We start from the raw sequence: 12,931 nt of genomic DNA, 5'->3' as shown, positions 1-12,931 counted from the left end.
ACAACTTGTGTGTGTATGTATGCCAGCCTGGAGATGAATTCTATGCAGAGGATTGTAAGCTGAAGTGCAGGTGTGATGCTCCCTTCGTCACCTGCAAAGCTACTGAATGTCCCCCAATGCAAGAGTGTAAAAACCAGGACGGAGAGCTGGGCTGCTACCCCACAAGTAGGTTAACACCCAGCGCACAGCCATCCAAATGAACTGATCTGGATATGAATTATACATGTTTATTATTTATGTTTAACAGTGGTATGCCTGAACATAAGGCTTGTCCTTATTTGGGCTAATCTTGTACCAGTACTATATGTGGCACCACTTACATCGAGGATTCCACATTAAGATGTAATGTCAGGGAATACTACTAGGCCCCTAGTTGTTTAAGTATGATCATCACCGAGCAACAGAACCAGAAGTTTGGGGAAAGATGAGGTAATAAATTGCGGGTTAGACATGGAACGAACCTTACAACATACTTTGGAAGGATTTCTGTTATTTTCAATGAGGTTCTCAAAGTTCTGGAAAAAACTCCGATCAGTTTTCTTTTACCACACAGAACAAATTCCTAATCTGAGTTCAACTAATGACCAGTCTTCTTCTTCCACCCATCCCAGGCCCAACCACACCTAAACCACCCACCCCAGGCCCAACCACACCTAAACCCACAACTCCTAGGCCAACTACTCCTGGACCAACGACAGCAAAGCCACCAAGTATGACAAACTTTGTATTTTTCTAACAACAACACTCGATCCAATGATTTTGCCCAATTACCACTTTATTTTTCTTTCTTCTTCACAGAACCCTGCCCTCCTGATGCAGATTATATAGAATGTGGTCCAGCTTGTATCCCCACCTGTATGGAGCCTTCTACTAACTGTTCTGGCTCCTGCATCAGTGGCTGCTTCTGCAAACCAGGTTTTGTCTTCAAGGGACGGCACTGTGTCCCATTGGAGAAATGTGGCTGTCTGGATGACCAGAATAACTATTATGAGGTCAGATATCCTTGTGACTACAACTACATGCATACAATGCTGTGATTTCATGTGAAATGGTTATTAGAAATTTACAAGACGGTTGTTCTATATAGGTCTGGGGGTAAATGGTGCTCTTGGTTGATCCCTATTCCATTTCTGTTTTAGCCTGGCGAGATGATATTTGGAGATGGCTGCTCAAAGCTGTGTCGCTGTGCTGGGAACTACACTCTTGAATGTGTTGACAACTCATGTGACCCCACAGAAGAATGTCGCGATGTTAATGGTGTTGCAGGCTGCTACCCTAAAGGTGAATGGTATCTGTTAAATTGTCGAGGAATTGCCATAGTAACTGCTGCTCTTACTTGTCCAAAAACTGTTACCTTTGGCCACACACAAGGCCGTCTGATCCTGGTTGCTAAGGCTATACGAGTTCTGGTTCTGGATTATTCTTACAAATGTTATAAAACTGTGTAACAGGTCTGAGACAGCTTGTAGACTCAATTACGCATCTCTCTTTGTGCTAGTTTTATATCACAATTTAGCATGACCAAAATAACTGCTAACATACATTTTCTCATACCGTAGATACGTCCACATGCATAGCCAATAGTGATCCCCACTACACGACTTTTGACAAACGCAACTACAACTTCATGGGCAATTGTAGCTACTTGATGTCTCGACCCTGCAATGAAACGACTCTTCCACACTTTGAGGTCCATGTGGACAACGAAAATCGTTTTAACCGTCCCACCATCTCCTATGTGAAGGCCGTGCATGTATATGTTCACACGGTGAAGATCTCCATTCTGAAAGATGGAATTGTGCAGGTAATAAACATGGGGGGAAACGACAATGTGCTGCCCGGGCTCCTAAATCTGTAAACGTCATCTGATAAAATATATGTTTTAACTTCGTTAAGAAAGCCGCTCAGAATGCAAATTAGTTGCATAGCAACCAGAGTGGGACCACAATCACACTATGTAACAATGTATGGCATATTTACCAGAGCTAACGTCCAGAAATAATGGGAATTCTATGCAGACACTACAACTTTTCAATTGCTAATATAAACTTTCAAGTGTAAGATTAAATAGAGAGATTTTTTTTATCCTGAACTGTTTCTGTTTCCTCAGTCACCGTTTATTATCAAATTTGCACCTACTTTTGCTGCACAGGTAAATGGGACTAATGTAAACGTGCCAGTTACTCCGGCCACTGGTGTCTCTGTGTTCAAGTCGGGAAAGCACTACACTGTGTCCATGGACTTTGGTGTGACAGTTCGTTATGATGGAAACCACTTCATGGACATCAAAGTGGTCAAAGAGTAAGCAAAGCCTGACACTAACATTTTTTCCAAATGTCACAGATGCAGCTATTTAATTGGAGACTTATAAATGATACTAACAATAAAGTCTGATAATCGGAAAAAAAACTTGAACTTGGTTGGGATGGAAACAAGTCAGAAACTCGTGGACTTAATTGTTGCCTTTTCACTTTCACCAATAACTAACTTGCAAATGTTCTTGCAGCTATAAGAACATATTGTGTGGACTGTGTGGAGATTACGATGGATATTCGAAAGATGACTTCCGTAAACCAGATGGATCATTGACCAACAGTGCTAATGACTTTGGACACAGCTGGAACACCGATCCAGAGTCAGTAGCTCTATGTCTATTTTCATTCATTTAAAAAAAATAATACTGTTTTGATACAAACAATATTGAATGAGTTGGGTATTGAGACTAAACAAATGTCTACTCATTGATCACCTCTTTGTTAGAACTACTGCGGGACAAAAACTAACTAACAACAACACACACAGCTCCTCTGACTGACTATATGTGTTCACAGGTGTAACAAGAAACCCAACACCACCACCCCTGAGTGTGAGGAAGGAGAGCAGGAACTGTATGAGAGCTCTGGATACTGCGGCATCTTGCTGGACAAAAAGGGTCCTTTCGCTGTGTGCCACCCCAAAGTCAACCCAAATGTAAGTCACCTTACACATACACACACACACAAACATGCGTGCACACACAAAGAGCCATACAGTATGCACTTATACAAAGCAGTTCCCATGTTTGATGTGGCAGAGATTTCTATACAAAAATGAGACATAAATGACAGATTTTGGTTCAAGGTAAGGAGACAGAACAAGGCATTAAAACTCAACTATCTTTGTGTGTGTGTGTGTGAGTTCAGAATTACTTCAGGGACTGTATCTTTGACCTGTGTGAGCTGGATGGCGCCAAGCCCATTCTGTGTGAAGCCATAGAGGCCTATGTCAACGAATGCCAGGACCGTGGCGTGAACATTGGACCATGGAGGAATGAAACCTTTTGCCGTGAGTATGGGGAAAAGAATGGATGGAGAAACTTACAGGTATTTGGAAGGGTTTGGGAGGGCAGGATGGGTTACTCTGGAGCCACTTCTTAAGGCTCAGTGAGGTTTTTACTCTGCCTTATCTTTGGGGCTATCTGTCTGTCTGTAAGTGATATCTCAGGAACACCTTGGAAATGTCCTTTAATTCCTCCCAAATGTGTACGTGAGATTCTCCAACTGATGCAAATTTGGTTTTAGTTCAAGTACGCAAATGCAAATAATGTTGTTGATTATAGTAAAAATGGCTCCTTCCTCAGGAAAATAATAGTGAAGCATTTGACTGTACATAGAAATGAATCTGTTTTAGAGTCACATTCATTTCTTAGGCTATGTATGGCGTTTTGTCCAACTGTTAATAGTTTGAATTCATACATATTATTAAACATCTCAGTATATCTCTATGTCACTGACTTCCCTCTCCCGTCCTCCTCCCTACTATAGCTCTGAAATGCCCCCCCAACAGCCACTACGAGCCCTGTGCAGACCCGTGTCAGGAGACATGCAGCGGGAAACCTCCTTCCTGTGGCGGGCCCTGCTCCGAGTCCTGTGTGTGTGATGCAGGCTACGTCCTGAGCGCCGGCAAGTGCGTCAAGAAGACTTCATGTGGCTGCACACACGTCAATGGCCAGTACTACGAGGTACAGTGAAGTAGGACTGATAAGCCACCAGGGAAATGTGTGTGTCAGACGTTTGTGCATTGTGAGGGTAGATTGTGGTTTTCGATTTAAGACTCTTCATCAACTAACACAACTTGTGTGTGTATGTATGCCAGCCTGGAGATGAATTCTATGCAGAGGATTGTAAGCTGAAGTGCAGGTGTGATGCTCCCTTCGTCACCTGCAAAGCTACTGAATGTCCCCCAATGCAAGAGTGTAAAAACCAGGACGGAGAGCTGGGCTGCTACCCCACAAGTAGGTTAACACCCAGCGCACAGCCATCCAAATGAACTGATCTGGATATGAATTATACATGTTTATTAATTATGTTTAACAGTGGTATGCCTGAACATAAGGCTTGTCCTTATTTGGGCTAATCTTGTACCAGTACTATATGTGGCACCACTTACATCGAGGATTCCACATTAAGATGTAATGTCAGGGAATACTACTAGGCCCCTAGTTGTTTAAGTATGATCATCACCGAGCAACAGAACCAGAAGTTTGGGGAAAGATGAGGTAATAAATTGCGGGTTAGACATGGAACGAACCTTACAACATACTTTGGAAGGATTTCTGTTATTTTCAATGAGGTTCTCAAAGTTCTGGAAAAAACTCCGATCAGTTTTCTTTTACCACACAGAACAAATTCCTAATCTGAGTTCAACTAATGACCAGTCTTCTTCTTCCACCCATCCCAGGCCCAACCACACCTAAACCACCCACCCCAGGCCCAACCACACCTAAACCCACAACTCCTAGGCCAACTACTCCTGGACCAACGACAGCAAAGCCACCAAGTATGACAAACTTTGTATTTTTCTAACAACAACACTCGATCCAATGATTTTGCCCAATTACCACTTTATTTTTCTTTCTTCTTCACAGAACCCTGCCCTCCTGATGCAGATTATATAGAATGTGGTCCAGCTTGTATCCCCACCTGTATGGAGCCTTCTACTAACTGTTCTGGCTCCTGCATCAGTGGCTGCTTCTGCAAACCAGGTTTTGTCTTCAAGGGACGGCACTGTGTCCCATTGGAGAAATGTGGCTGTCTAGATGACCAGAATAACTATTATGAGGTCAGATATCCTTGTGACTACAACTACATGCATTCAATGCTGTGATTTCATGTGCAATGGTTATTAGAAAATGACAATAAGGTTGTTCTATATAGGTCTGGGGGTAAATGGTGCTCTTGGTTGATCCCTATTCCATTTCTGTTTTAGCCTGGCGAGATGATATTTGGAGATGGCTGCTCAAAGCTGTGTCGCTGTGCTGGGAACTACACTCTGGAATGTGTTGACAACTCATGTGACCCCACAGAAGAATGTCGCGATGTTAATGGTGTTGCAGGCTGCTACCCTAAAGGTAATGGTATCTGTTAAATTGTTGAAGAATTGCCATAGTAATTGCTGCTCTTACTTGTCCAAAAACTGTTACCTTTGGCCACACACAAGGGCGTCTGAATCTGGTTCCTAACGCTATACGAGTTCTGGTTCTGGATTATTCTTACTAATGTTGTAAAACTGTGTAACAGGTATTACTCTGAGACAGCTTGTACACTTAATTACGCTTCTCTCTTTGTGCTAGTTTTATATCACAATTTAGCATGACCAAAATAACAGCTAACATACATTTTCTCACACCGTAGATACGTCCACATGCATAGCCAATGGTGATCCCCACTACACGACTTTTGACAAACGCAACTACAACTTCATGGGCAATTGTAGCTACTTGATGTCTCGACCCTGCAATGAAACGACTCTTCCACACTTTGAGGTCCATGTGGACAACGAAAATCGTTTTAACCGTCCCACCATCTCCTATGTGAAGGCCGTGCATGTATATGTTCACACGGTGAAGATCTCCATTCTGAAAGAGGGAATTGTGCAGGTAATAAACATGGGGGGAAACGACAATGTGCTGCCCGGGCTCCTAAATCTGTAAACGTCATCTGATAAAATATATGTTTTAACTTCGTTAAGAAAGCCGCTCAGAATGCAAATTAGTTGCATAGCAACCAGAGTGGGACCACAATCACACTATGTAACAATGTATGGCATATTTACCAGAGCTAACGTCCAGAAATAATGTGAATTCTATGCAGACACTACAACTTTTCATTTGCTAATATAAACTTTCAAGTGTAAGATTAAATAGAGAGATTTTTTTTATCCTGAACTGTTTCTGTTTCCTCAGTCACCGTTTATTATCAAATTTGCACCTACTTTTGCTGCACAGGTAAATGGGACTAATGTAAACGTGCCAGTTACTCCGGCCACTGGTGTCTCTGTGTTCAAGTCGGGAAAGCACTACACTGTGTCCATGGACTTTGGTGTGACAGTTCGTTATGATGGAAACCACTTCATGGACATCAAAGTGGTCAAAGAGTAAGCAAAGCCTGACGCTAACATTTTTTCCCAACGTCACATATGCAACTATTTAATTGGAGACTTATGAATGATACTAACAATAAAGTCTGATAATCGGAAAAAAACTTGAACTTGGTTGGAATGGAAACAAGTCAGAAACTCATGGACTTAATTGTTGCCTTTTCACTTTCACCAATAACTAACATGCACATTTTCTTGCAGCTATAAGAACATATTGTGTGGACTGTGTGGAGATTACGATGGATATTCGAAAGATGACTTCCGTAAACCAGATGGATCATTGACCAACAGTGCTAATGACTTTGGAAACAGCTGGAACACCGATCCAGAGTAAGTAGCTCTATGTCTATTTTCATTCATTTAAAAAAAAAAATACTGTTTTGATACAAACAATATTGAGTGAGTTGGGTATTGAGACTAAACAAATGTCTACTCATTGATCACCTCTTTGTTAGAACTACTGCGGGACAAAAACTAACTAACAACAACACACACAACTTCTCTAATTGACTATATGTGTTCACAGGTGTAACAAGAAACCCAACACCACCACCCCTGAGTGTGAGGAAGGAGAGCAGGAACTGTATGAGAGCTCTGGATACTGCGGCATTTTGCTGGACAAAAAGGGTCCTTTCGCTGTGTGCCACCCCAAAGTCAACCCAAATGTAAGTCACCTTACACATACACACACACACAAACATGCGTGCACACACAAAGAGCCATACAGTATGCACTTATACAAAGCAGTTCCCATGTTTGATGTGGCAGAGATTTCTATACAAAAATGAGACATAAATGACAGATTTTGGTTCAAGGTAAGGAGACAGAACAAGGCATTAAAACTCAACTATCTTTGTGTGTGTGTGTGTGAGTTCAGAATTACTTCAGGGACTGTATCTTTGACCTGTGTGAGCTGGATGGCGCCAAGCCCATTCTGTGTGAAGCCATAGAGGCCTATGTCAACGAATGCCAGGACCGTGGCGTGAACATTGGACCATGGAGGAATGAAACCTTTTGCCGTGAGTATGGGGAAAAGAATGGATGGAGAAACTTATAGGTATTTGGAAAGGTTTGGGAGGGCAGGATGGGTTACTCTGGAGCCACTTCTTAAGGCTCAGTGAGGTTTTTACTCTGCCTTATCTTTGGGGCTATCTGTCTGTCTGTAAGTGATATCTCAGGAACACCTTGGAAATGTCCTTGAATTCCTCCCAAATGTGTACGTGAGATTCTCCAACTGATGCAAATTTGGTTTTAGTTCAAGTACGCAAATGCAAATAATGTTGTTGATTATAGTAAAAATGGCTCCTTCCTCAGGAAAATAATAGTGAAGCATTTGACTGTACATAGAAATGAATCTGTTTTAGAGTCACATTCATTTCTTAGGCTATGTATGGCGTTTTGTCCAACTGTTAATAGTTTGAATTCATACATATTATTAAACATCTCAGTATATCTCTATGTCACTGACTTCCCTCTCCCGTCCTCCTCCCTACTATAGCTCTGAAATGCCCCCCCAACAGCCACTACGAGCCCTGTGCAGACCCGTGTCAGGAGACATGCAGCGGGAAACCTCCTTCCTGTGGCGGGCCCTGCTCCGAGTCCTGTGTGTGTGATGCAGGCTACGTCCTGAGCGCCGGCAAGTGCGTCAAGAAGACTTCATGTGGCTGCACACACGTCAATGGCCAGTACTACGAGGTACAGTGAAGTAGGACTGATAAGCCACCAGGGAAATGTGTGTGTCAGACGTTTGTGCATTGTGAGGGTAGATTGTGGTTTTCGATTTAAGACTCTTCATCAACTAACACAACTTGTGTGTGTATGTATGCCAGCCTGGAGATGAATTCTATGCAGAGGATTGTAAGCTGAAGTGCAGGTGTGATGCTCCCTTCGTCACCTGCAAAGCTACTGAATGTCCCCCAATGCAAGAGTGTAAAAACCAGGACGGAGAGCTGGGCTGCTACCCCACAAGTAGGTTAACACCCAGCGCACAGCCATCCAAATGAACTGATCTGGATATGAATTATACATGTTTATTAATTATGTTTAACAGTGGTATGCCTGAACATAAGGCTTGTCCTTATTTGGGCTAATCTTGTACCAGTACTATATGTGGCACCACTTACATCGAGGATTCCACATTAAGATGTAATGTCAGGGAATACTACTAGGCCCCTAGTTGTTTAAGTATGATCATCACCGAGCAACAGAACCAGAAGTTTGGGGAAAGATGAGGTAATAAATTGCGGGTTAGACATGGAACGAACCTTACAACATACTTTGGAAGGATTTCTGTTATTTTCAATGAGGTTCTCAAAGTTCTGGAAAAAACTCCGATCAGTTTTCTTTTACCACACAGAACAAATTCCTAATCTGAGTTCAACTAATGACCAGTCTTCTTCTTCCACCCATCCCAGGCCCAACCACACCTAAACCACCCACCCCAGGCCCAACCACACCTAAACCCACAACTCCTAGGCCAACTACTCCTGGACCAACGACAGCAAAGCCACCAAGTATGACAAACTTTGTATTTTTCTAACAACAACACTCGATCCAATGATTTTGCCCAATTACCACTTTATTTTTCTTTCTTCTTCACAGAACCCTGCCCTCCTGATGCAGATTATATAGAATGTGGTCCAGCTTGTATCCCCACCTGTATGGAGCCTTCTACTAACTGTTCTGGCTCCTGCATCAGTGGCTGCTTCTGCAAACCAGGTTTTGTCTTCAAGGGACGGCACTGTGTCCCATTGGAGAAATGTGGCTGTCTAGATGACCAGAATAACTATTATGAGGTCAGATATCCTTGTGACTACAACTACATGCATTCAATGCTGTGATTTCATGTGCAATGGTTATTAGAAAATGACAATAAGGTTGTTCTATATAGGTCTGGGGGTAAATGGTGCTCTTGGTTGATCCCTATTCCATTTCTGTTTTAGCCTGGCGAGATGATATTTGGAGATGGCTGCTCAAAGCTGTGTCGCTGTGCTGGGAACTACACTCTGGAATGTGTTGACAACTCATGTGACCCCACAGAAGAATGTCGCGATGTTAATGGTGTTGCAGGCTGCTACCCTAAAGGTAATGGTATCTGTTAAATTGTTGAAGAATTGCCATAGTAATTGCTGCTCTTACTTGTCCAAAAACTGTTACCTTTGGCCACACACAAGGGCGTCTGAATCTGGTTCCTAACGCTATACGAGTTCTGGTTCTGGATTATTCTTACTAATGTTGTAAAACTGTGTAACAGGTATTACTCTGAGACAGCTTGTACACTTAATTACGCTTCTCTCTTTGTGCTAGTTTTATATCACAATTTAGCATGACCAAAATAACAGCTAACATACATTTTCTCACACCGTAGATACGTCCACATGCATAGCCAATGGTGATCCCCACTACACGACTTTTGACAAACGCAACTACAACTTCATGGGCAATTGTAGCTACTTGATGTCTCGACCCTGCAATGAAACGACTCTTCCACACTTTGAGGTCCATGTGGACAACGAAAATCGTTTTAACCGTCCCACCATCTCCTATGTGAAGGCCGTGCATGTATATGTTCACACGGTGAAGATCTCCATTCTGAAAGAGGGAATTGTGCAGGTAATAAACATGGGGGGAAACGACAATGTGCTGCCCGGGCTCCTAAATCTGTAAACGTCATCTGATAAAATATATGTTTTAACTTCGTTAAGAAAGCCGCTCAGAATGCAAATTAGTTGCATAGCAACCAGAGTGGGACCACAATCACACTATGTAACAATGTATGGCATATTTACCAGAGCTAACGTCCAGAAATAATGTGAATTCTATGCAGACACTACAACTTTTCATTTGCTAATATAAACTTTCAAGTGTAAGATTAAATAGAGAGATTTTTTTTATCCTGAACTGTTTCTGTTTCCTCAGTCACCGTTTATTATCAAATTTGCACCTACTTTTGCTGCACAGGTAAATGGGACTAATGTAAACGTGCCAGTTACTCCGGCCACTGGTGTCTCTGTGTTCAAGTCGGGAAAGCACTACACTGTGTCCATGGACTTTGGTGTGACAGTTCGTTATGATGGAAACCACTTCATGGACATCAAAGTGGTCAAAGAGTAAGCAAAGCCTGACGCTAACATTTTTTCCCAACGTCACATATGCAACTATTTAATTGGAGACTTATGAATGATACTAACAATAAAGTCTGATAATCGGAAAAAAACTTGAACTTGGTTGGAATGGAAACAAGTCAGAAACTCATGGACTTAATTGTTGCCTTTTCACTTTCACCAATAACTAACATGCACATTTTCTTGCAGCTATAAGAACATATTGTGTGGACTGTGTGGAGATTACGATGGATATTCGAAAGATGACTTCCGTAAACCAGATGGATCATTGACCAACAGTGCTAATGACTTTGGAAACAGCTGGAACACCGATCCAGAGTAAGTAGCTCTATGTCTATTTTCATTCATTTAAAAAAAAAAATACTGTTTTGATACAAACAATATTGAGTGAGTTGGGTATTGAGACTAAACAAATGTCTACTCATTGATCACCTCTTTGTTAGAACTACTGCGGGACAAAAACTAACTAACAACAACACACACAACTTCTCTAATTGACTATATGTGTTCACAGGTGTAACAAGAAACCCAACACCACCACCCCTGAGTGTGAGGAAGGAGAGCAGGAACTGTATGAGAGCTCTGGATACTGCGGCATTTTGCTGGACAAAAAGGGTCCTTTCGCTGTGTGCCACCCCAAAGTCAACCCAAATGTAAGTCACCTTACACATACACACACACACAAACATGCGTGCACACACAAAGAGCCATACAGTATGCACTTATACAAAGCAGTTCCCATGTTTGATGTGGCAGAGATTTCTATACAAAAATGAGACATAAATGACAGATTTTGGTTCAAGGTAAGGAGACAGAACAAGGCATTAAAACTCAACTATCTTTGTGTGTGTGTGTGTGAGTTCAGAATTACTTCAGGGACTGTATCTTTGACCTGTGTGAGCTGGATGGCGCCAAGCCCATTCTGTGTGAAGCCATAGAGGCCTATGTCAACGAATGCCAGGACCGTGGCGTGAACATTGGACCATGGAGGAATGAAACCTTTTGCCGTGAGTATGGGGAAAAGAATGGATGGAGAAACTTATAGGTATTTGGAAAGGTTTGGGAGGGCAGGATGGGTTACTCTGGAGCCACTTCTTAAGGCTCAGTGAGGTTTTTACTCTGCCTTATCTTTGGGGCTATCTGTCTGTCTGTAAGTGATATCTCAGGAACACCTTGGAAATGTCCTTGAATTCCTCCCAAATGTGTACGTGAGATTCTCCAACTGATGCAAATTTGGTTTTAGTTCAAGTACGCAAATGCAAATAATGTTGTTGATTATAGTAAAAATGGCTCCTTCCTCAGGAAAATAATAGTGAAGCATTTGACTGTACATAGAAATGAATCTGTTTTAGAGTCACATTCATTTCTTAGGCTATGTATGGCGTTTTGTCCAACTGTTAATAGTTTGAATTCATACATATTATTAAACATCTCAGTATATCTCTATGTCACTGACTTCCCTCTCCCGTCCTCCTCCCTACTATAGCTCTGAAATGCCCCCCCAACAGCCACTACGAGCCCTGTGCAGACCCGTGTCAGGAGACATGCAGCGGGAAACCTCCTTCCTGTGGCGGGCCCTGCTCCGAGTCCTGTGTGTGTGATGCAGGCTACGTCCTGAGCGCCGGCAAGTGCGTCAAGAAGACTTCATGTGGCTGCACACACGTCAATGGCCAGTACTACGAGGTACAGTGAAGTAGGACTGATAAGCCACCAGGGAAATGTGTGTGTCAGACGTTTGTGCATTGTGAGGGTAGATTGTGGTTTTCGATTTAAGACTCTTCATCAACTAACACAACTTGTGTGTGTATGTATGCCAGCCTGGAGATGAATTCTATGCAGAGGATTGTAAGCTGAAGTGCAGGTGTGATGCTCCCTTCGTCACCTGCAAAGCTACTGAATGTCCCCCAATGCAAGAGTGTAAAAACCAGGACGGAGAGCTGGGCTGCTACCCCACAAGTAGGTTAACACCCAGCGCACAGCCATCCAAATGAACTGATCTGGATATGAATTATACATGTTTATTAATTATGTTTAACAGTGGTATGCCTGAACATAAGGCTTGTCCTTATTTGGGCTAATCTTGTACCAGTACTATATGTGGCACCACTTACATCGAGGATTCCACATTAAGATGTAATGTCAGGGAATACTACTAGGCCCCTAGTTGTTTAAGTATGATCATCACCGAGCAACAGAACCAGAAGTTTGGGGAAAGATGAGGTAATAAATTGCGGGTTAGACATGGAACGAACCTTACAACATACTTTGGAAGGATTTCTGTTATTTTCAATGAGGTTCTCAAAGTTCTGGAAAAAACTCCGATCAGTTTTCTTTTACCACACAGAACAAATTCCTAATCTGAGTTCAACTAATGACCAGTCTTCTTCTTC

General features: G+C 42.3%; 1 protein-coding gene across 1 annotated transcript in view; it reads left to right on the top strand.

The window, feature by feature from the left end:
* The window catches only part of zanl (zonadhesin, like), a 51,196-nt gene that overhangs the window by 10,941 nt on the left and 27,324 nt on the right, over positions 1–12,931 (top strand). The window contains exons 29-59 of the mRNA XM_062566360.1: positions 27–165; positions 612–710; positions 799–992; positions 1,140–1,281; positions 1,560–1,804; positions 2,153–2,301; positions 2,507–2,635; positions 2,832–2,970; positions 3,183–3,324; positions 3,804–4,000; positions 4,135–4,273; positions 4,720–4,818; positions 4,907–5,100; positions 5,248–5,389; positions 5,673–5,917; positions 6,266–6,414; positions 6,619–6,747; positions 6,944–7,082; positions 7,295–7,436; positions 7,916–8,112; positions 8,247–8,385; positions 8,832–8,930; positions 9,019–9,212; positions 9,360–9,501; positions 9,785–10,029; positions 10,378–10,526; positions 10,731–10,859; positions 11,056–11,194; positions 11,407–11,548; positions 12,028–12,224; positions 12,359–12,497. Coding sequence (XP_062422344.1) covers positions 27–165; positions 612–710; positions 799–992; positions 1,140–1,281; positions 1,560–1,804; positions 2,153–2,301; positions 2,507–2,635; positions 2,832–2,970; positions 3,183–3,324; positions 3,804–4,000; positions 4,135–4,273; positions 4,720–4,818; positions 4,907–5,100; positions 5,248–5,389; positions 5,673–5,917; positions 6,266–6,414; positions 6,619–6,747; positions 6,944–7,082; positions 7,295–7,436; positions 7,916–8,112; positions 8,247–8,385; positions 8,832–8,930; positions 9,019–9,212; positions 9,360–9,501; positions 9,785–10,029; positions 10,378–10,526; positions 10,731–10,859; positions 11,056–11,194; positions 11,407–11,548; positions 12,028–12,224; positions 12,359–12,497 — 4,864 coding nt within the window. The remainder of the gene's footprint in view (positions 1–26; positions 166–611; positions 711–798; positions 993–1,139; positions 1,282–1,559; positions 1,805–2,152; positions 2,302–2,506; positions 2,636–2,831; positions 2,971–3,182; positions 3,325–3,803; positions 4,001–4,134; positions 4,274–4,719; positions 4,819–4,906; positions 5,101–5,247; positions 5,390–5,672; positions 5,918–6,265; positions 6,415–6,618; positions 6,748–6,943; positions 7,083–7,294; positions 7,437–7,915; positions 8,113–8,246; positions 8,386–8,831; positions 8,931–9,018; positions 9,213–9,359; positions 9,502–9,784; positions 10,030–10,377; positions 10,527–10,730; positions 10,860–11,055; positions 11,195–11,406; positions 11,549–12,027; positions 12,225–12,358; positions 12,498–12,931) is intronic.

The sequence above is a fragment of the Pungitius pungitius genome, chromosome 1, assembly GCF_949316345.1.
Source record: "Pungitius pungitius chromosome 1, fPunPun2.1, whole genome shotgun sequence".
Classification (NCBI taxonomy): Eukaryota; Metazoa; Chordata; class Actinopteri; order Perciformes; family Gasterosteidae; genus Pungitius; species Pungitius pungitius.
This window is presented reverse-complemented; position numbering and strand designations above follow the sequence as displayed.